Source organism: Oncorhynchus gorbuscha, linkage group LG22, assembly GCF_021184085.1.
Source record: "Oncorhynchus gorbuscha isolate QuinsamMale2020 ecotype Even-year linkage group LG22, OgorEven_v1.0, whole genome shotgun sequence".
Lineage (NCBI taxonomy): Eukaryota > Metazoa > Chordata > Actinopteri > Salmoniformes > Salmonidae > Oncorhynchus > Oncorhynchus gorbuscha.
Window position 1 is genome coordinate 45,893,670 of NC_060194.1, and position 22,399 is coordinate 45,916,068.

Consider the following 22,399-nt stretch of genomic DNA (forward strand, 5'->3'; position numbering starts at 1 on the left):
CTCCGCTGTCCTGGCGTCGTGAGGGAGTTTGTTCCACCATTGGGGGGCCAGGGCAGCGAACAGTTTTGACTGGGCTGAGCGGGAGCTGTACTTCCTCAGTGGTAGGGAGGCGAGCAGGCCAGAGGTAGATGAACGCAGTGCCCTTGTTTGGGTGTAGGGCCTGATCAGAGCCTGGAGGTACTGAGGTGCCGTTCCCCTCACAGCTCCGTAGGCAAGCACCATGGTCTTGTAGCGGATGCGAGCTTCAACTGGAAGCCAGTGGAGAGAACGGAGGAGCGGGGTGACGTGAGAGAACTTGGGAAGGTTGAACACCAGACGGGCTGCGGCGTTCTGGATGAGTTGAAGGGGTTTAATGGCACAGGCAGGGAGCCCAGCCAACAGCGAGTTGCAGTAATCCAGACGGGAGATGACAAGTGCCTGGATTAGGACCTGCGCCGCTTCCTGTGTGAGGCAGGGTCGTACTCTGCGGATGTTGTAGAGCATGAACCTACAGGAACGGGCCACCGCCTTGATGTTAGTTGAGAACGACAGGGTGTTGTCCAGGATCACGCCAAGGTTCTTGGCGCTCTGGGAGGAGGACACAATGGAGTTGTCGACCGTGATGGCGAGATCATGGAACGGGCAGTCCTTCCCCGGGAGGAAGAGCAGCTCCGTCTTGCCGAGGTTCAGCTTGAGGTGGTGATCCGTCATCCACACTGATATGTCTGCCAGACATGCAGAGATGCGATTCGCCACCTGGTCATCAGAAGGGGAAAGGAGAAGATTAATTGTGTGTCGTCTGCATAGCAATGATAAGAGAGACCATGTGAGGTTATGACAGAGCCAAGTGACTTGGTGTATAGCGAGAATAGAAGAGGGCCAAGAACAGAGCCCTGGGGGACACCAGTGGTGAGAGCGCGTGGTGAGGAGACAGATTCTCGCCACGCCACCTGGTAGGAGCGACCTGTCAGGTAGGACGCAATCCAAGCGTGGGCCGCGCCGGAGATGCCCAACTCGGAGAGGGTGGAGAGGAGGATCTGATGGTTCACAGTATCGAAGGCAGCCGATAGATCTAGAAGGATGAGAGCAGAGGAGAGAGAGTTAGCTTTAGCAGTGCGGAGCGCCTCCGTGATACAGAGGAGAGCAGTCTCAGTTGAATGACTAGTCTTGAAACCTGACTGATTTGGATCAAGAAGGTCATTCAGAGAGAGATAGCGGGAGAGCTGGCCAAGGACGGCACGTTCAAGAGTTTTGGAGAGAAAAGAAAGAAGGGATACTGGTCTGTAATTGTTGACATCGGAGGGATCGAGTGTAGGTTTTTTTCAGAAGGGGTGCAACTCTCGCTCTCTTGAAGACGGAAGGGACGTAGCCAACGGTCAGGGATGAGTTGATGAGCGAGGTGAGGTAAGGGAGAAGGTCTCCGGAAATGGTCTGGAGAAGAGAGGAGGGGATAGGGTCAAGCGGGCAGGTTGTTGGGCGGCCGGCCGTCACAAGACGCGAGATTTCATCTGGAGAGAGAGGGGAGAAAGAGGTCAGAGCACAGGGTAGGGCAGTGTGAGCAGAACCAGCGGTGTCGTTTGACTTAGCAAACGAGGATCGGATGTCGTCGACCTTCTTTTCAAAATGGTTGACGAAGTCATCTGCAGAGAGGGAGGAGGGGGGAGGGGGCGGAGGATTCAGGAGGGAGGAGAAGGTGGCAAAGAGCTTCCTAGGGTTAGAGGCAGATGCTTGGAATTTAGCGTGGTAGAAAGTGGCTTTAGCAGCAGAGACAGAGGAGGAAAATGTAGAGAGGAGGGAGTGAAAGGATGCCAGGTCCGCAGGGAGGCGAGTTTTCCTCCATTTCCGCTCGGCTGCCCGGAGCCCTGTTCTGTGAGCTCGCAATGAGTCATCGAGCCACGGAGCGGGAGGGAGGACCGAGCCGGCCTGGAGGATAGGGGACATAGAGAGTCAAGGGATGCAGAGAGGGAGGAGAGGAGGGTTGAGGAGGCAGAATCAGGAGATAGGTGGGAGAAGGTTTGAGCGGAGGGAAGAGATGATAGGATGGAAGAGGAGAGAGTAGCGGGGGAGAGAGAGCGAAGGTTGGGACGGCGCGATACCATCCGAGTAGGGGCAGTGTGGGAGGTGTTGGATGAGAGCGAGAGGGAAAAGGATACAAGGCAGTGGTCGGAGACTTGGAGGGGAGTTGCAGTGAGGTTGGTGGAAGAACAGCATCTAGTAAAGATGAGGTCGAGCGTATTGCCTGCCTTGTGAGTAGGGGGAAGGTGAGAGGGTGAGGTCAAAAGAGGAGAGGAGTGGAAAGAAGGAGGCAGAGAGGAAAGAGTCAAAGGTAGACGTGGGGAGGTTAAAGTCGCCCAGAACTGTGAGAGGTGAGCCGTCCTCAGGAAAGGAGCTTATCAAGGCATCAAGCTCATTGATGAACTCTCCGAGGGAACCTGGAGGGCGATAAATGATAAGGATGTTAAGCTTGAAAGGGCTAGTAACTGTGACAGCATGGAATTCAAAGGAGGCGATAGACAGATGGGTAAGGGGAGAAAGAGAGAATGACCACTTGGGAGAGATGAGGATCCCGGTGCCACCACCCCGCTGACCAGACGCTCTCGGGGTGTGCGAGAACACGTGGGCGGACGAAGAGAGAGCAGTAGGAGTAGCAGTGTTGTCTGTGGTGATCCATGTTTCCGTCAGTGCCAAGAAGTCGAGGGACTGGAGGGAGGCATAGGCTGAGATGAACTCTGCCTTGTTGACCGCAGATTGGCAGTTCCAGAGGCTACCGGAGACCTGGAACTCCACGTGGGTCGTGCGCGCTGGGACCACCAGAGTAGGGTGGCCGCGGCCACGCGGTGTGGAGCGTTTGTATGGTCTGTGCAGAGAGGAGAGAACAGGGATAAACAGACACATAGTTGACAGGCTACAGAAGAGGCTACGCTAATGCAAAGGAGATTGGAATGACAAGTGGACTACACGTCTCGAATGTTCAGAAAGTTAAGCTACGTAGCAAGAATCTTATTGACTAAAATGATTAAAATGATACAGTACTGCTGAAGTAGGCCAGCTGGCAGTGGGTGCGTTGTTGACACTACACTAATCAAGTCGTTCCGTTGAGTGTAATAGTTTCTGCAGTGTTGCTATTCGGGGGCTAGCAGGCTAGCTAGCAGTGTTGTTTACGTTACGTTGCGTTAAAAGAACGACAATAGATGGCTAGCGAACCTAGAAAATCGCTCTAGACTACACAATTATCTTTGATACAAAGACGGCTATGTAGCTAGCTATGTAGCAAGCTACGATCAAACAAATCAAACCGTTGTACTGTAATGAAATGAAGTGAAAAAGTGATACAACCTGTGAATGCGACCGGGTAGTTGAGTTCTATACAGAAGACGTTGGCTAGCGTTGGCTAGCTAGCAGAGTCACCTACGTTAAGGACGACAAATAGCTGGCTAGCTAACCTCGGTAAGTTAAGATAATCACTCTAAGACTACACACTCTAAACCTAAACAACACAATTATCTTGGAAACGATGATACGAAGACAGCAAAGACAGCTATGTAGGTAGCTAACACTAAACTAATCAAGTCGTTCAGTTGAGTGTAATAGTAATAGTTTCTCAGTGCAGCTAATCAGTGGACGTTAGCTAGCTGGCTAGTGAAGACTACGTTAGGACGGCGAAATACGATAATTACGCAATTATCTTTGATACAAAGACGGCTATGTAGCTAGCTGAGAAGAAATTGCTAAGATAAGACAAATCAAACCGTTGTGATATAATGAAATATAATGAAAAAGTTATACTACCCGTTGGAGCGACGTGCAGATGCGACCACTCGCTCCAACCGGAACCAGTTATTCGGCTACGGTCTATGGGCTACAGACTATGAAGTAGAGCAGAGTCGAGGACCTCGGAAATGGTGTCTGGTAATGGGACACAGCTCTCCAGCCAGTGGCATTCAAGCCGTAGTAGACTCTATGGTTGTCAAGGTGGACTCTATGGTTGTCAAGGTGGACTCTATGGTTGACTATGGTAGACTCTATGGTGCAGTCTATGGTTGTCAAGGTGGACTCTATGGTTGTCAAGGTGGACTCTATGGTTGTCAAGGTGGACACTGTGGTTGTCAAGGTGGACTCTATGGTTGTCAAGGTGGACTCTATGGGTGTCCAGCACACACAAGTCTGAGTTAGCCCATTTGGTTAAAGTTACTCATGACTGGAGGGCCAGGCACGACTCCAACACCTTCATTCAGTTTGCCGATGACACAATAGTGGTAGGCCTGATCAAAACAAGACAGCCTATAGGGAGGAGGTCAGAGACCTGGAGGATCGAGCACGCCCCCATTCTCATCGACGGGGCTGTAGCGGAGCAGGTTGAGGGCTTCAAGTTCCTTTGTGTCCACATCACCAACAAACTATCATGGTCCAAGCACACCAAGACATTCATGAAGAGGGCACGACAAAACCTAACCCAGTCAGGAGACTGAGAAGATGTGGCATGGTCCTCAGATCCGCAAAAGGTTCTACAGCTGCGCTATCGATAGCATCCTGACTGGTTGCATCACTGCCTGATATGGCAACTGCTTGGCCTCCCACCGCAAGGAACTACAGAGGGTAGTGTGAACGGCCCAGTACATCACTGGGGGTTCCTGCCATCCAGGACCTCTATACCAGGCGGTATCAGAGGAAGGCCCTAAAAATGTTCAAATACTCTAGCCACCCTAGTCATAGACTGTTCTCTCTGCTACAGCACGGGAAGCGGTACCAGAGCACCAAGTCTAGGTCCAAGAGGCTTCTAAACAGCTTCTACCCCCCCAAGCCATAAGACTCCTGAACAGACAATCAAATGGCTACCCAGACTATTTGCGTTGACCCCCCCCCCTTTACGCTGCTGCTACTCTCTGTTTATTATCTATGCATAGTCACTTTAAGAACTAACCTGACATTGACTCTGTACCGGTACCCCCTGTATATATAGCCTCGCTACTTTTATTTACAGTTGAAGTCGAAAATGTACATACACCGAAGCCAAATACATTTAAACACAGTTTTTCACAATTCCTGGCATTTAACCCAAGTAAAAATGCATTGTCTTAGGTCAGTTAGGATCACCACTTTATTTTAAGAATGTTAAATGTCAGAATAATAGAAGATAATTTTTTATTTCAGCTTTTATTTCTTTCATCACATTCCCAGTGGGTCAGAAGTTTACATGGTGGCCACTCCAATACCTTGACTATGTTGTCCTTAAGCCATTTTGCCACAACTTTGGAAGTATGATTGGGGTCATTGTCCATTTGGAAGACTAATTTGTGACCAAGCTTTAACTTCTTGACTGATATTTTGAGATGTTGCTTCAAAATATCCACATCATTTTCCTTCCTCATGACCCCATCTATTTTGTGAAGTGCACCAGTCCCTCCTGCAGCAAAGCACCCCCACAATATGATGCTGCCACCCCCGTGCTTCACGGTTGGGATGGTGTTCTTAGGCTTGCAAGCCTCCCCCTTTTTCCTCCAAACATAACGATGGTCATTATGGCCAAACAGTTCTATTTTTGTTTCATCAGACCAGAGGACATTTCTACAAAAAGTACAATCTTTGTCCCCATGTGCAGTTGCAAACCGTAGTCTGGCTTTTTTATGGCGGTTTTGGAGCAGTGGTTCTTCATTGCTGAGCGGCCTTTCAGGTCGATATAGGACCCATAGATACTTTTGTACCCTCCAGCATCTTCACATGGTCCTTTGATGTTATTCTGGGATTGATTTGCACTTTTCGCACAAAAGTACGTTAATCTCTTGGAGACAGAATGCGTCTCCTTTTCTGAGCGGTATGATGGCTGCGTGGTCCCATGGTGTTTATACTTGCATACTATTGTTTGAATAGATGAATGTGGTACCTTCAGGTATTTGGACACTTCTCCCAAGGATGAACCAGACTTGCGGAGGTCTACAATTTTTTTTCTGAGGTCATGGTTGATTTAAATTATGTCAATTAGCCTATCAAAAGCTTCTAAAGCCATGACGTCATTTTTTGCAATTTTCCAAGCTGGTTGAAGGTAGAGTCAATTTAGTGTATGTAAACTTCTGACCCACTGGAATTGTGATACAGTGAATTATAAGTGAAATAACCTGTGAACAATTGTTGGAAAAATTACATGTACAAAGTAGATGTAATAACCGACTTGCCAAAACTATAGTTTGTTAACAAGAAATGTGTATGTAAACTTCCGAATTCAACTGTATTTAAAAAATATTTAAAAAATCCCAAAACTGCATTGTTGGTTATTAAGGGCTTGTAAGTAAAGCATTTCACTGTTGTATTCTGCTAATGTGATGAATAACATTTTGGTTTGAATAGCTAAAGCCTAGCCATTTTCTGCCCACAGGTTCAACGACGATGTCAAACACATCAAGATCCTGACAAAGAATGAATGCTTTTACATCGCAGAGACCAGGCTGTTTAAGACTGTGTTGGTATGTCATGTTTTGGTCCCACTTTGCAATTTAGCGATACAGTATATATACGATACAGTATACAGAATTATACCACAGCGTTGTGTAATACTCTTTTCTGTTTGGCTAGAAGGACATCCTAAAACCAGATATTGGACAGTTGGAAAAGATGGGAACCTCCCCGATACGCACGCGCACGCACACACACACACACACACACACACACACACACACACACACACACACACACACACACACACACACACACACACACACACACACACACACACACACACACACACACACACACACACACACACACACACACACACACACACACACACACACACACACACACACACATCAGGACACCTTGCAATTATGACGCAATAAGCACCTACACATGCAGACTGTACTTGCTATAAAGTTACAGAAAGCTAAACCAACAACCACACAAACTCAAATTGGAAACATTGTAAACGCACATTCAACGAGGTTAAACGTAGCTAGCTAGCTAACATTGATTTGTTTTTGCAGAAATATATTTTGTTAGAGTATCTGATGACATTAACGTGGTGAGAGATGAACATCAATTTCTCTGGTCTCTACTGTTGCTGTCATGACGCAAGTGGCGCTGTGCTGTCGAATCCTCCCGTGTTTCTAGTTTAGTGGCGCTGTGCTGTCAAATCCTCTCACATGTTTCTAGTTTAGTGGCGCTGTGCTGTCAAATCCTCCCACATGTTTCTAGTTTAGTGGCGCTGTGCTGTCAAATCCTCCCACATGTTTCTAGTTTAGTGGCACTGTGCTGTCAAATCCTCCCACATGTTTCTAGTTTAGTGGCGCTGTGCTGTCAAATCCTCCCGTGTTTCTAGTTTAGTGGCGCTGTGCTGTCAAATCATCCCACGTTTCTAGTTTAGTGGTGTAATGCTGTCAAATCCTCCCACGTTTCTAGTCCTTCTGTAGCTCAGTTGGTAGAGCATGGCGCTTGTAACGCCAGGGTATTGGGTTCGATCCCCGGGACCACCCATACGTAGAATGTATGCACACATGACTGTAAGTCGCTTTGGATAAAAGCGTCTGCTAAATGGCAATTTTTTTATTTATTTTTTTTTTTTTTTTTTTTTTTTAGTTTAGTGGCGCTGTGCTGTCAAATCCTCCCGTGTTTCTAGTTTAGTGGAGCAGTACTGTCAAATCCTCCCATGTTTCTAGTTTAGTGGAGCAGTACTGTCAAATCCTCCCACATGTTTCTAGTTTAGCGGCACTGTGCTGTCAAATCCTCCCACGTTTCTAGTTTAGTGGTGTAATGCTGTCAAATCCTCCCACGTTTCTAGTTTAGTGGTGTAATGCTGTCAAATCCTCTCACATGTTTCTAGTTTAGTGACACTATGCTGTCAAATCCTCCCACATGTTTCTAGTTTAGTAGCGCTATGCTGTCATCATCCCCCAAAAAACAATACCATCCCAATAGAACAATACCATCCCAATTAAACAATACCATCCCAACCAAAACCCTGCCATCCCCATAAAACAAAACAATACCATCCCAATAAAACAGTGCCATCCCAATAAAACAATACCATTCCAATAAAACGATACCATTCCAATACCATCCCAATAAAACAATACCATTCCAATACCATCCCAATAAAACAATACCATGCCAATAAAACAATACCATTCCAATACCATCCCAATAAACCAATACCATCCCAATAAAACAATACCATCCCCATAAAACAATTCAATACCTTCCCAATAAACCAATACCATCCCCCCAAAACAATACCATCCCAATAAAACAATACCATCCCCATATAACAATACAATACCTTCCCAATAAAACAATACCATCCCCCCAAAACAATACCATCCCAATAAAACAATACCATCCCCATATAACAATACAATAACTTCCCAATAAAACAATACCATCCCCCCAAAACCCTGCCATCCCCATAAAACAAAACAATACCATCCCAATAAAATAATGCCTTCCCAATAAAACAATGCCATTGTCATGTCATTGTCATGTTTGTTGAATGGAGCAGACCAAGGCGCAGCGTGATGTGAATACATGATAGTTTAATGAAGACGCAGACCACTAAACAAACTATACAAAATAACAAAACGAACGTGAAGCTATAATATACTGAGTGCAAACACAGGCAACTAGACATAGACAATAACCCACAAAATACCCAAGGAATATGGCTACCTAAATATGGTTCCCAATCAGAGACAATGATAAACAGCTGCCTCTAATTGAGAACCAATCTAGGCAACCAAAGACATACATAACACCTAGACTAATACCATCCCAATAAAATAATGCCATCCCAATAAAATAATGCCATCCCAATAAGGCAATACCATTCCAATAGAATTATACCATCCCAATAAAGAAATAAAATACCAATAAAACATCCCAATAAAACAATGCCATCCCAATTAAGAAATGCCACCCCAATAAAACAATGCCACCCCAATAAAACAATGCCACCCCAATTAAGAAATGCCACCCCAATAAAACAATGCCATCCCAATTAAGAAATGCCACCCCAATAAAACAATGCCATCCCAATTAAGAAATGCCACCCCAATAAAACAATGCCACCCCAATTAAGAAATGCCACCCCAATTAAGAAATGCCACCCCAATAAAACAATGCCACCCCAATTAAGAAATGCCACCCCAATTAAGAAATGCCACCCCAATAAAACAATGCCATCCCAATTAAGAGATGCCACCCCAATAAAGCAATACAATACCAATAAAATAATGCCATCCCAATACAATACCATCCCAATAAAACAATACCATCCCAATAAAACAATGCCATCCCAATGAAGAAATGCCACCCCAATAAATCAATGCCATCCCAATACAATACCATCCCAATAAAACAATGCCATCCCAATGAAGAAATGCCACCCCAATAAATCAATGCCAACCCAATACAATACCATCCCAATAAAACAATACCATCCCAATAAAACAATACCATCCCAATAAAACAATGCCATCCCAATAAAACAATACCATCCCAATAAAACAATACCATCCCAATAAAACAATGCCATCCCAATAAAACAATACCATCCCAATAAAACAATACCATCCCAATAAAACAATACCATCCCAATAAAACAATGCCATCCCAATAAAACAATGCCATTCCAATAAAGAAATGCCATCCCAATAAAGAAATGCCACCCCAATAAAACAATACCATCCCAATGAAGAAATGCCACCCCATTAAAACATTACCATCCCAATAAAATAATACCATCCCAATAAAACAATACCATCCCAATGAAGAAATGCCACCCCAAGAAAATAATGCCATCCCATTGAAAAAATAAATTAAAATTCATCATGCTCCTCCTCCTTAAGCTTTTAAGTCACCATAGGTGGGTCTGAAATGTATTTCCTGTGTGTTTTCACTAGTTATTGTGTATTTTTAAACACCCAGGACCTGGTCGACTACTACAAGCAGCATTCTCTGAGAGAGGGCTTCAAGAGTCTGGACACAACACTGCAGGTACCATTCAGGGAGCCAAGCAACGGGAACAACATGCCCCAAGGCATCCGACACACTGGCTCTGGTGAGTACAAGGACAGATCCCTGTCCCCACTAACATAATGGTCTAATGCTTCTACACCTGCATCGCTTTCTGTTTGGGGTTTTAGGCTGGGTTTCTGTACAGCACTTTGAGATATATTTATAAATAAATGAGATTTAATGCACACTGCCACTGGTGAACACAGTGTGAACACCACCGGTAGTCGCTTAATGGTCTAGTACAGTAATTGGTGAGTACAGGAGGCAACTGAATGCCATCACCACCATATAACTTGTTTTTGGAATTTTTAAATGTTTAATTCATATACAGTGCCTTGCGAAAGTATTCGGCCCCCTTGAACTTTGCGACCTTTTGCCACATTTCAGGCTTCAAACATAAAGATATAAAACTGTATTTTTTTGTGAAGAATCAACAAGTGGGACACAATCATGAAGTGGAACGACATTTATTGGATATTTCAAACTTTTTTAACAAATTAAATCATGCCATCAGTATTCCACGAAACACCTAATAGTCGTCTATTGAAATGTTTCCTTTTGTTTAGTTAGAATAGGAAACGAGCACACATTTGCCCAGACAGTGACTTTAAATATGCAGGCTTGTTTCGGCCTCCGCGAATCATCCTCCTCCACAGCCTGCCTTTAGCTCTGGGAGATTTAGAAATGGCCACCTGCCTGCATTTTTCTAATATTCAACTGTACACACTCGTGTCTAGATCTTGTAACACATGGAAATGAAGGCTGTAGATATGGCCAGATTGGAATATTTGACTTTCCCTCAGCCCTAATATGGCCAGATTTGAATATTTGACTTTCTGATTACTGTAAATATACAGGCTGTGATGAAGTCAGTGAAATGTCGGCCTAGTCAATATGTAGCTATGTATGTATCTAAGCCAGTCAACAGTCAATACCACTCTCCACAGCCTCAGAGAGCTCTACAAGATGCCAGTGATCTTAGTCAGTAGAAGCAGCAGCAGCAGTATGAGCAGCAGCTGTATGAGCAGCAGCAGTATGAGCAGCAGTGTGAGCAGCAGCAGTGTGAGCAGCAGTATGAGCAGCAGTATGAGCAGCAGCTGTATGAGCAGCAGCAGTATGAGCAGCAGTGTGAGCAGCAGCAGTATGAGCAGCAGTATGAGCAGCAGTGTGAGCAGCAGCAGTATGAGCAGCAGTGTGAGCAGCAGCAGTATGAGCAGCAGCAGTATGAGCAGCAGCTGTATGAGCAGCAGCAGTATGAGCAGCAGTGTGAGCAGCAGTGTGCGCAGCAGCAGTATGAGCAGCAGTATGAGCAGCAGCAGTATGAGCAGCAGTATGAGCAGCAGTGTGAGCAGCAGCAGTGTGAGCAGCAGCAGTGTGAGCAGCAGCAGTGTGAGCAGCAGTGTGAGCAGCAGCAGTATGAGCAGCAGTATGAGCAGCAGTGTGAGCAGCAGCTGTATGTGCAGCAGCAGTGTGAGCAGCAGTGTGTGCAGCAGCAGTATGAGCAGCAGTGTGAGCAGCAGCAGTATGAGCAGCAGCAGTATGAGCAGCAGCAGTATGAGCAGCAGCAGTGTGAGAAGCAGCAGTATGAGCAGCAGCAGTATGAGCAGCAGCAGTGTGAGCAGCAGCAGTGTGAGCAGCAGCAGTATGAGCAGCAGCAGTGTGAGAAGCAGCAGTATGAGCAGTAGTATGAGCAGCAGCAGTGTGAGCAGCAGTATGATCAGCAACAGTATGAGCACTAGTATGAGCAGCAGCAGTATGAGCAGCAGTGTGAGCAGCAACAGTATGAGCAGCAGCAGTATGAGCCGCAGCAGTATGAGCAGCAGCAGTGTGAGCAGCAGCAGTATGAGCAGTAGTATGATGAGCAGTAGTATGAGCAGCAGCAGTATGAGCAGCAGCAGTATGAGCAGCAGTATGAGCAGCAGCCATGTGAGCAGCAGCAGTATGAGCAGCAGCAGTATGAGCAGCAGTATGAGCATCAGTATGAGCAGCAGCAGTATGAGCAGCAGCAGTGTGAGCAGCAGCAGTATGAGCAGCAGCAGTATGAGCAGCAGTATGAGCAGCAGTATGAGCAGCAGCAGTATGAGCAGCAGCAGTGTGCAGCAGCATGAGCAGCAGCAGCGTATGAGCAGTCAGTGAGCAGCAGCAGTATGAGCAGCAGCAGTGTGAGCAGCAGCAGTATGAGCAGCAGCAGTATGAGCAGCAGTATGAGCAGCAGTATGAGCAGCAGCAGTATGAGCAGCAGCAGTGTGAGCAGCAGCAGTATGAGCAGCAGCAGTGAGCAGCAGTGAGCAGCAGCAGTATGAGCAGGTCCAGGTCAAACCAGCAGCACAACAACAACAACAACAACCAAACCTCATAAGGATTACGTTCCAAATGGTTCCTTATTCCGTTTACAGCGCACTACTTTTGACCAGGGTCCCTTAGGGTCATGTGATCACTCTGTTGCAGGATAACTTTCCTGCCCATCTGAGGTTTTAAAAGGCTTCTGGGTTTTGTAATTTTCACTTTAAAATTTCAGAGTTGATTTTCCAATTAGGAAAAAATGGACCAACCCCTACATAAAATGGCCATGAATTATAATCCACATAATTTGTTCACATTTCCTGTTGCTGCAGGATTATTTTCCTACTGTAGCAAACTGGCTCAAATTAAGATCCTAAACCTGTATAATGTGTGTGATGTACCCCTGATAGTGCACTATATAGGGAATAAGAATAGATTAAGCTAACGGATGCTCCAGACTGAAGCAGCAGCACTCTGTAACACGCAGTGAAAAGGAGGAGGACACACAGTGTGTGTGTGTGTGTGTGTGTGTGTGTGTGTGTGTGTGTGTGTGTGTGTGTGTGTGTGTGTGTGTGTGTGTGTGTGTGTGTGTGTGTGTGTGTGTGTGTGTGTGTGTGTGTGTGTGTGCGTGTGCGTGTGCGTGTGCGTCTCTCCCAATTAATGTATATTTGTATTTTTGTATTTATTATGGATCCCCATTAGTTCCTGCCAAGGCAACAGCTACTCTCCCTGGGGTTTATTATGGATCCCCATTAGTTCCTGCCAAGGCAACAGCTACTCTTCCTGGGGTTTATTATGGATCCCCATTAGTTCCTGCCAAGGCAACAGCTACTGTTCCTGGGGTTTATTATGGATCCCCATTAGTTCCTGCCAAGGCAACAGCTACTCTTCCTGGGGTTTATTATGGATCCCCATTAGTTCCTGCCAAGACAGCAGCTACTCTTCCTGCGGTTTATTATGGATCCCCATTAGTTCCTGCCAAGGAAGCAGCTACTCTTCCTGGGGTTTATTATGGATCCCCATTAGTTCCTGCCAAGGCAACAGCTACTCTTCCTGGGGTTTATTATGGATCCCCATTAGTTCCTGCCAAGACAGCAGCTACTCTTCCTGCGGTTTATTATGGATCCCCATTAGTTCCTGCCAAGGAAGCATTATGGATCCCCATTAGTTCCTGCCAAGGAAGCAGCTACTCTTCCTGGGATTTATTATGGATCCCCATTAGTTCCTGCCAAGGCAACAGCTACTCTTCCTGGGGTTTATTATGGATCCCCATTAGTTCCTGCCAAAGGCAGCAGCTACTCTTCCTGGAGTTTATTATGGATCCCCATTAGTTCCTGCCAAAGGCAGCAGCTACTCTTCCTGGGGTTTATTATGGATCCCCATTAGTTCCTGCCAAAGGCAGCAGCTACTCTTCCTGGAGTTTATTATGGATCCCCATTAGTTCCTGCCAAAGGCAGCAGCTACTCTTCCTGGGGTTTATTATGGATCCCCATTAGTTCCTGCCAAAGGCAGCAGCTACTCTTCCTGGGGTTTATTATGGATCCCCATTAGTTCCTGTCAAGGCAGCAGCTACTCTTCCTGGGGTTTATTATGGATCCTCATTAGTTCCTGCCAAGGCAGCAGCTACTCTTCCTGGGGTTTATTATGGATCCTCATTAGTTCCTGCCAAGGCAGCAGCTACTCTTCCTGGGGTTTATTATGGATCCCCATTAGTTCCTGCCAAGGCAACAGCTACTCTTCCTGGGGTTTATTATGGATCCCCATTAGTTCCTGTCAAGGCAGCAGCTACTCTTCCTGGGGTTTATTATGGATCCCCATTAGTTCCTGTCAAGGCAGCAGCTACTCTTCCTGGGGTTTATTATGGATCCCCATTAGTTCCTGCCAAGGCAACAGCTACTCTTCCTGGGGTTTATTATGGATCCCCATTAGTTCCTGCCAAAGGCAGCAGCTACTCTTCCTGGGGTTTATTATGGATCCCCATTAGTTCCTGTCAAGGCAGCAGCTACTCTTCCTGGGGTTTATTATGGATCCCCATTAGTTCCTGACAATTTTATTATTATTTATTCATCCGTTATTTTACCAGGTAAGTTGACTGAGAACACGCTCTCATTTGCAGCAACGACCTGAGGAATAGTCACAGGGAAGAGGAGGGGGATGAATGAGCCAATTGTAAAGCAGCTACTCTTCCTGAGGTTTATTTTGGATCCCCATTAGTTGCTGTTAAGACAGCAGCTACTCTTCCTGGGGTTTATGGGGCTGGCCCTCGCTTCATATTCGTCGCCAAACCCACTGGCTCCAGGTCATCTGTAAGTCTTTGCTAGGTTAAGCCCCGCCTTATCTCAGATCACTGGTCACCATAGCAGCACCCACCCGTAGCACACGCTCCAGCAGGTATATCTCACTGGTCACCCCCAAAGCCAACTCCTCATAACACTTCACAACAATACACACAAATCTCCACATAAAAGAATGTAATTAAGAAGTATATAAATATTAGGATGAGCAATGTCGGAGTGGCATTGAGTAAAACACAGTAGAATAGATTACAGTATATACATATGAAGCTCAGGGATTCGATCTAGCAACCTTTCGGTTACTGGCCCAACGCTCTAACCACTAGGCTACCTGCCGCCCCAAGGTTCTGCGAGGGTTAACATGCTTAAATGTCTGACTCATGTCATTATGGGGTATTGTGTGTAGACTGATGAAAATATATGTAAATATATGTAAATATAACAATGTAATACATTTCAGAATAAGGCTGTAATGTAACAAAATGTGGAAAAGGTAAAGGGGTCTGAATATTTTCCAAATGCACTGTACATTTGCTTGTTCTTGAACTGACCCTCAATCCAAATTGCAGCTGCTTCTAGTACTTCGTTAGTTGTATGAACCAAGCTTGGCACACCTGTATTTGGGGAGTTTCTCCCATTCTTCTCTGCATACCCTCTCAATCTCTATCAGGTTGGATGGGGAGCAACGCTGCACAGCTATTTTCAGGTCTCTTCAGAGATGTTTGATAGGGTTCAAGTCCGGGCTCTGGCTGGGCCACTCAAGGACATTCAGAAACTTGTCACAAAGCCACATCTGCGTGGTTTTGGCTGTGTGCTTAGGATCATTGTCCTGTTGGATGGTGAACCTTCACCCCAGTCTGAGGTCCTGAGCGCTCTGGAGCAGGTTTTCATCAAGGATCTCTCTGCACTTTGCGCCATTCATCTTTCCCCTGACTTGTCTCCCAGTCCCTGCCACTGAAAAACTTCCCCACATCATGATGCTGCCACCACCATGCTTCGCCGTAGGGATAGGGCCAGGTTTCCTCCAGACGTGACGCTTGGCATTCAGGCCAAATAGTTCAATCTTGGTTTCATCAGACCAGAGAATCTTGTTTCTCATGGTCTGAGAGTCCTTGTGCCTGTCATGAGGAGTGGTTCCGTCTGGCCACTCTACAATAAAGGCCTGATTGGTGGAGTGCTGCAGAGATAGTTGTCCTTTTGGAAGTTTCTCCCATCTCCACAGTGAAACTCTGGAGCGACCATCGGGTTCTTGGTCACCTCTCTGACCAAGGCCCTTCTCCCCCGATTGCTCAGTTTGGCCAGGCGGCCAGCTCTAGAATGAGTCTTGGTGATTCCAAACTTCCTCCATTTAAGAATGATGGGGGGCCACTATGTTCTTGGGGACCTTCAATGCTGCAGACATGTTTTTGTACCCTTCCATAGATCTGTGCCTCAACACAATCCTGTTTCGAAGCTCTATGGACAATTCCTTCGACCTCTTGCTCTGACATGCACAGTCAACTGTCGGACCTTATACAGACAGGTGTATGCCTTTCCAAATCATGTCCAATCAATTTAATTTACCACAGCTGGACTTCAATCAAGTTGTAGAAACATCTCAATGATGATCAATGGAAACAGGATGCACCTGAGCTCAATTTTGATTCTCATAGCAAATGTTATTTCCAACAACCAACAACCAATAAGCAACTCCTCCGTAAATCCAGCTGCATATTGAACGTTGAGATTGCCGAAAGGCCAGTATCTTTGGCAGTGACGTTGTGGCCAGAAGCGGAATGTCAGCTAAATAGACTGGTACCCAGACTGGAGACAGTCAATACCCTCCTGGATCAAGATCCCTTTTGCCTAAATTGTTTTGTGCATAAACTAAAACTTAAAACTAATTTAAACTTAACTTAAACTTAACTTAAACTTAAACTTAAAACATAAAACTAATTAACAATATTAGCAATAGGAACAAACACATGTAAGGAAAACAACAATGAAGGCAATGCGAGCGCCAGCCATAAAATGTGCCAGGGGGAAAATCTTGTGTAAGACTGCGCAAATGTCGGCATACTTGATATCTGGAAACACTGGGGAAGCGCCTGCCACTCACTACAGCACCAATTCCTCACTACAGCCCCAGTCACTCACTACAGCGCTAGTCCCTCACTACAGCGACTGCCAATCACTACAGCGCATGCCCCTCACCACAACACCAGTCACTCACTACAGCGCCAGTCCCTCAATACTCAATACAGGCATCTGCACCCGTGTGCGTGTGTTTCCATTAAAGTATGTGTGTCAGAGGAGGCTGCTGATGGGAGGACGGCTCATAATAATGGAATGGTGTCATCAACTTCAACCACATGATTTCCGTTCCATTGACACCATTCCAGCCCTTATTCCCCTCAGCAGCCTCCACTGGTGTGCGTCTATCGATGTGTGTGTGTTGGTTAGGCAGCGGTAGAAACATATTGACCTGTGTTTATTTATCCCTGACAGAGTGGGTGTAAGTCAGGGAACCACATTGCCCTGGGTTTGTTTATCCCTGAAGTAGTGGGTGTAATCCAGGGAACCCATACTGACCTGTGTTTGTTTATCCCTGAAGGAGTGGGTGTAAGCCGGGGAACCACATTGACCTGTGTTTGTTTATCCCTGAGGGAGTGGGTGTAAGCCAGGGAACCACATTGACCTGTGTTTGTTTATTCCTGAAGGAGTGGGTGTAAGCCAGCGAACCCATACTGACCTGTGTTTGTTTATCCCTGAAGGAGTGGGTGTAAGCCAGGGAACCACACTGACCTGTGTTTGTTTATCCCTGAAGGAGTGGGTGTAAGCCAGGGAACCACATTGACCTGGGTTTGTTTATCCCTGAAGGAGTGGGTGTAAGCCAGGGAACCACATTGACCTGTGTTTGTTTATCCCTGAAGGAGTGGGTGTAAGCCAGGGAACCACATTGAACCCTGAAGAAGTGGGTGTAAGCATTGACCTGTGTTTGTTTATCCCTGAAGGAGTGGGTGTAAGCCAGGGAACCACACTGACCTGGGTTTGTTTATTCCTGAAGGAGTGGGTGTAAGCCAGGGAACCACAATGACCTGTGTTTGTTTATTCCTGAAGGAGTGGGTGTAAGCCAGGGAACCCATACTGACCTGGGTTTGTTTATCCCTGAAGGAGTGGGTGTAAGTCAGGGAACCACATTGACCTGTGTTTGTTTATCCCTGAAGGAACCACATACTGACCTGTGTTTGTTTATCCCTGAATGAGTGGGTGTAAGCCAGGGAACCATATTGACCTGTGTTTGTTTATCCCTGAAGGAGTGGGTTGTTTGACCTGTGTTTGTTTATCCCTGAAGGAGTGGGTGTAAGTCAGGGAACCCATACTGACCTGTGTTTGTTTATCCCTGAAGGAGTGGGTGTAAGCATTGACCTGTGTTTGTTTATCCCTGAAGGAGTGGGTGTAAGCCAGGGAACCACATTGACCTGTGTTTGTTTATCCCTGAAGGAGTGGGTGTAAGCCAGGGAACCACATGACCTGTGTTTGTTTATCCCTGAAGGAGTGGGTGTAAGCCAGGGAACCACATTGACCTGGGTTTGTTTATCCCTGAAGGAGTGGGTGTAAGCCAGGGAACCATATTGACCTGTGTTTGTTTATCCCTGAAGGAGTGGGTGTAAGTCAGGGAACCACATTGACCTGTGTTTGTTTATCCCTGAAGGAGTGGGTGTAAGCCAGGGAACCACATTGACCTGTGTTTGTTTATCCCTGAAGGAGTGGGTGTAAGTCCTGGGTTTGTTTATCCCTGAAGGAACCACCACATTGACCTGTGTTTGTTTATCCCTGAAGGAGTGGGTGTAAGTCCAGGGAACCACATTGACCTGTGTTTGTTTATTCCTGAAGGAGTGGGTGTAAGCCAGGGAACCACATTGACCTGTGTTTGTTTATCCCTGAAGGAGTGGGTGTAAGCCAGGGAACCACATTGACCTGTGTTTGTGTATTCCTGAAGGAGTGGGTGTAAGCCAGGGAACCCATACTGACCTGTGTTTGTTTATCCCTGAAGGAGTGGGTGTAAACCAGGGAACCATATTGCGGAGTTGACTTGAGCTAGGGTGCACAGTACGACCAGGCTATTCAGCCTCTCTGATGGGAACAGACGTGTGTGTGTGTGTGTGTGTGTGTGTGTGTGTGTGTGTGTGTGTGTGTGTGTGTGTGTGTGTGTGTGTGTGTGTGTGTGTGTGTGTGTGTGTGTGTGTGTGTGTGTGTGTGTGTGTGTGTGTGTGTGTGTGTGTGTGTGTGTGTGAGAACAGAAGTCACTGTTTGTGTGGTGGGAATTACAGCCATCTGTATTTGACAGACCCCATGCTGGACTAAGGCTGTTACCTCATGCTGGTGTGTGTGTGTGTGTGTGTGTGTGTGTGTGTGTGTGTGTGTGTGTGTGTGTGTGTGTGTGTGTGTGTGTGTGTGTGTGTGTGTGTGTGTGTGTGTGTGTGTGTGTGTGTGTGTGTGTGTGTGTAGAGCAGTGTGTGTGTGTGTGTGTATGACTGGTGGGTTGGCATGGAGAAAGATATGACTTGCATAAATGTCACACACACACACACACACAAAAATAAAAGCGGAACCAAACCCCTTTCTGTTTTTTTTCTTGGACAGTACAGGATGTCAAGGCTTAGAACACTGGAGATGGTTCTACACGTGTAGGATCTTCATTTGGACAGTCTGCTAAAGCAGGAAAATAATCTTGCAGCAGCAACAGGAAATTTGAATTAATTATTATTTTAATGAATGGACATTTTTCTAAGGGTTGATACATTTTTCATAAAGGAAAATAAACTCTGAAATGTCCAACTGGAAATTAAACACTTTGGAAGCCTTTTTACATGTGTCATTAAGCAGACTCTCTTATCCAGATCTTCTTACAGTAGTGAGTCATTTAGCAGACTCTCTTATCCAGAGCCACTACAGTCGTGAGTCATTTAGCTGACTCTCTTATCCAGATCCACTACAGTAGTGATTCATTTGGCATACTCTCTTATCCAGAGCGACTACAGTAGTGATTCATTTGGCAGACTCTCTTATCCAGAGCCACTACAGTAGTGAGTCATTAAGCTGATACTCTTATCCAGATCCACTTACAGTAAGTAGTGAGTCATTTAGCAGATTCTCTTATCCAGAGCCACTTCAGTAGTGAGTCATTTAGTAGGCTCTCTTATCCAGAGCGACTACAGTAGTGAGTCATTTAGCTGACTCTAATCCATAGCGATGACAGTAAGTAGTGAGTCATTTAGCAGACTCTCTTATCCAGAGCCACTTACAGTAGTGAGTCATTTAGCAGACTCTCTGATCCAGAGCCACCACAGTAGTGAGTCATTTAGCAGACTCTCTGATCCAGAGCCACTTACATACCTTAAGGGAAGATTTCGGCAGTTGCTGTATGGTTAGTGAGAAAGTCCATATTGCAAATGTACGGTCCCTTATGAAATCGTTTGTAAAATTCACGGACGGCGCCGGGCCGAGCGGCAGGGCCGGACCTACCAGGAAGTCATCAAATGAACTTTGTCGGACATTCGGTTTCCGTTTTACAAAAATAATAAGATTTTGGTCATTTTTCCGCTGTCCCGGAATATCCCACAAGGGGGCATAAGCAATCATATTGCTATTGGACAAAACATCACGATTCACGACGGGGCATTATCTCGAAAACGGAAAGAATTTCGAAGCCGAAACTAGGTGAACGTAGGTTTGGGATAATGGGCAGTTGGCCCAGAACAAGATGGCGTCTAGGCCTCAACGGTTTTTGAGTTATGGCCATTTATCTGGGATTAAAGGTCCAAAATAAAAATAGAGAAATTATTTTTCCACTTCACGTCAAAGTCAAGGAGCCTCCGGTGTCAATAAAAAAAGAACCAGCCATTTATCTATCGTCATTTAAGAGAAATCGTACGATGACGGATAGGTGAACTGCGGAGCTCTGCGAGATTTCTGTGATTTTCTATGATTTTCTGAAATAACACACACTCACTAAACACTCTACGTTAAGAACTGAGTTATTTACAAAGACTTAAAACTCAGGATTCTGTAATGGCATACCCCAATCAGGATATGTGTTTATTTATAGCTTCCTGTGCCAACCGGAAGTGCCTTAAATGGTGTCACAGTGGCAGTTTCCAAGGGTAAAAAGGTCAGATCTTTTCAAAACTTCATATGTGTGATTAGGCAACCCCCATAAACTGATGTCAAAGAAAAGCTCTCTCTCACACACACACACACAGAAACACACACACAGCAAGGATGGAGTGACAAAGTGCGGTGCTTAAAGACACACAAAGCCTACAATGGCATTTCCATATTCTCTAGGCCGTGCCGAGTTCAACGAGATGCCCCGCTTGACCGTAGCTTGCTCGGTCTAAGCACAGCGACCATTAGAAAAGTAGGCCCCAAATGAAGGCTGGCCCTCAATGTCATTTGCTTTTGGGTGACAGTGAGAGAACTGTTAGGGTGAGAAGCACAATTCGACCTCAGGTACGTTCCTAAGGTCCTCCCGATCCGTGCAAGCCTAACCTTGACCGTGTGGCATTAACCCTTAATAGTTCAAAGAAGGTGTTTACTTCAAAGAGTTTGCATTGACTTCTCTCCCCATAGGAATACATTGCCTGCACCCCTAAATTCAACCTGAAGCCTATATGGGTTATGAATGCCGTATGAACCTGTCTTTGGTAACAGTCCATCAGGCCAGTATGAGGTCTACCTGTGTTGATTCTAAGCTTCCTGGACCAACCGGAAGTGGTTAAAATCACCCTAAAAGTGTATATCCATACCCTGCCTGCAGTTTGATAGACATAATGCATTGAACCCTGTGTAAATCAGTCAATTCTAAACATAAAGACTTAAACCTCAGGATTCTGTAACAGCATACCCCAATGAGGATATGTGTTGACTTATAGCTTCCTGTGCCAACGGGAAGTGCCATAATTGGTGTCTCTTGGGCTGTTTTGAGGGGTTACAAAAGTCAGATCTGTCCAAAACTTCATATGTGTGATTAGGCAACCCCCATGAACTGTAAATCAGTCATTTTTCCCATAAAATTTCAAAGGAAAACTAAATCACACAGACACACAACTTGGAAGGAGGGACGTATTGGGGTGCGTAGAGACTGACAGTGCCTCCAATAGTTAGCTTTGTTCGAGCTAAAAAAGAACCGTCAGACCTAGAGTTCCGAAACTTTAGAAACCTGTTCTAGACCTCAGGTCGATAGTGCGTGGTGAGTTAGGTGGCTCTAGAAGGTTCTCGGACCGAGAAACAGCTTCGTACATTTGCAATGACTTCAATTCATTTTTGCATCACGAAAATGGCGACATTTAGAAATGTCCCAGAGTCGCAAGACTAGGTGCATTGCGACCGTCTCGGCCCATATAGACAGACCCAAACCTTTTCTGTCCGATAGCTCATTCAAGGACCCCGTAGCAAGTCATGGAAAAAAGTGGATTTTCAGCACCAATTAGGGTTTTACTCGGACACCAAATGACCGATCGAGCCGAAACTTGGGATTCGGGGTCGCCTCAGCTAGGCCTACACATAACATACACATAACAAGGGTCTCGACCCCGCCCTGTGCAACTGGGTACTGGACTTCCTGACGGGCCGCCCCCAGGTGGTGAGGGTAGGCAACAACATCTCCACTCCGCTGATCCTCAACACTGGGGCCCCACAAGGGTGCGTTCTGAGCCCTCTCCTGTACCTCCCTGTTCACCCACGACTGCGTGGCCACGCACGCCTCCAACTCAATCATCAAGTTTGCGAACGACACAACAGTGGTAGGCTTGATTACCAACAACGACGAGACTACAGGGAGGAGGTGAGGACCCTCGGAG

The 22,399-nt window shown here is 46.0% G+C and overlaps 1 protein-coding gene across 4 annotated transcripts in view; it reads left to right on the top strand.

Annotated features, from left to right (window-relative positions):
- The window catches only part of vav3b (vav 3 guanine nucleotide exchange factor b), a 120,184-nt gene that overhangs the window by 91,872 nt on the left and 5,913 nt on the right, over positions 1-22,399 (top strand). For all 4 annotated transcript variants that reach the window (XM_046322344.1, XM_046322347.1, XM_046322345.1 and 1 more), the window contains exons 24-25: positions 6,350-6,437; positions 9,889-10,021. In XM_046322344.1, the coding sequence (XP_046178300.1) occupies positions 6,350-6,437; positions 9,889-10,021 (221 nt within the window). The remainder of the gene's footprint in view (positions 1-6,349; positions 6,438-9,888; positions 10,022-22,399) is intronic.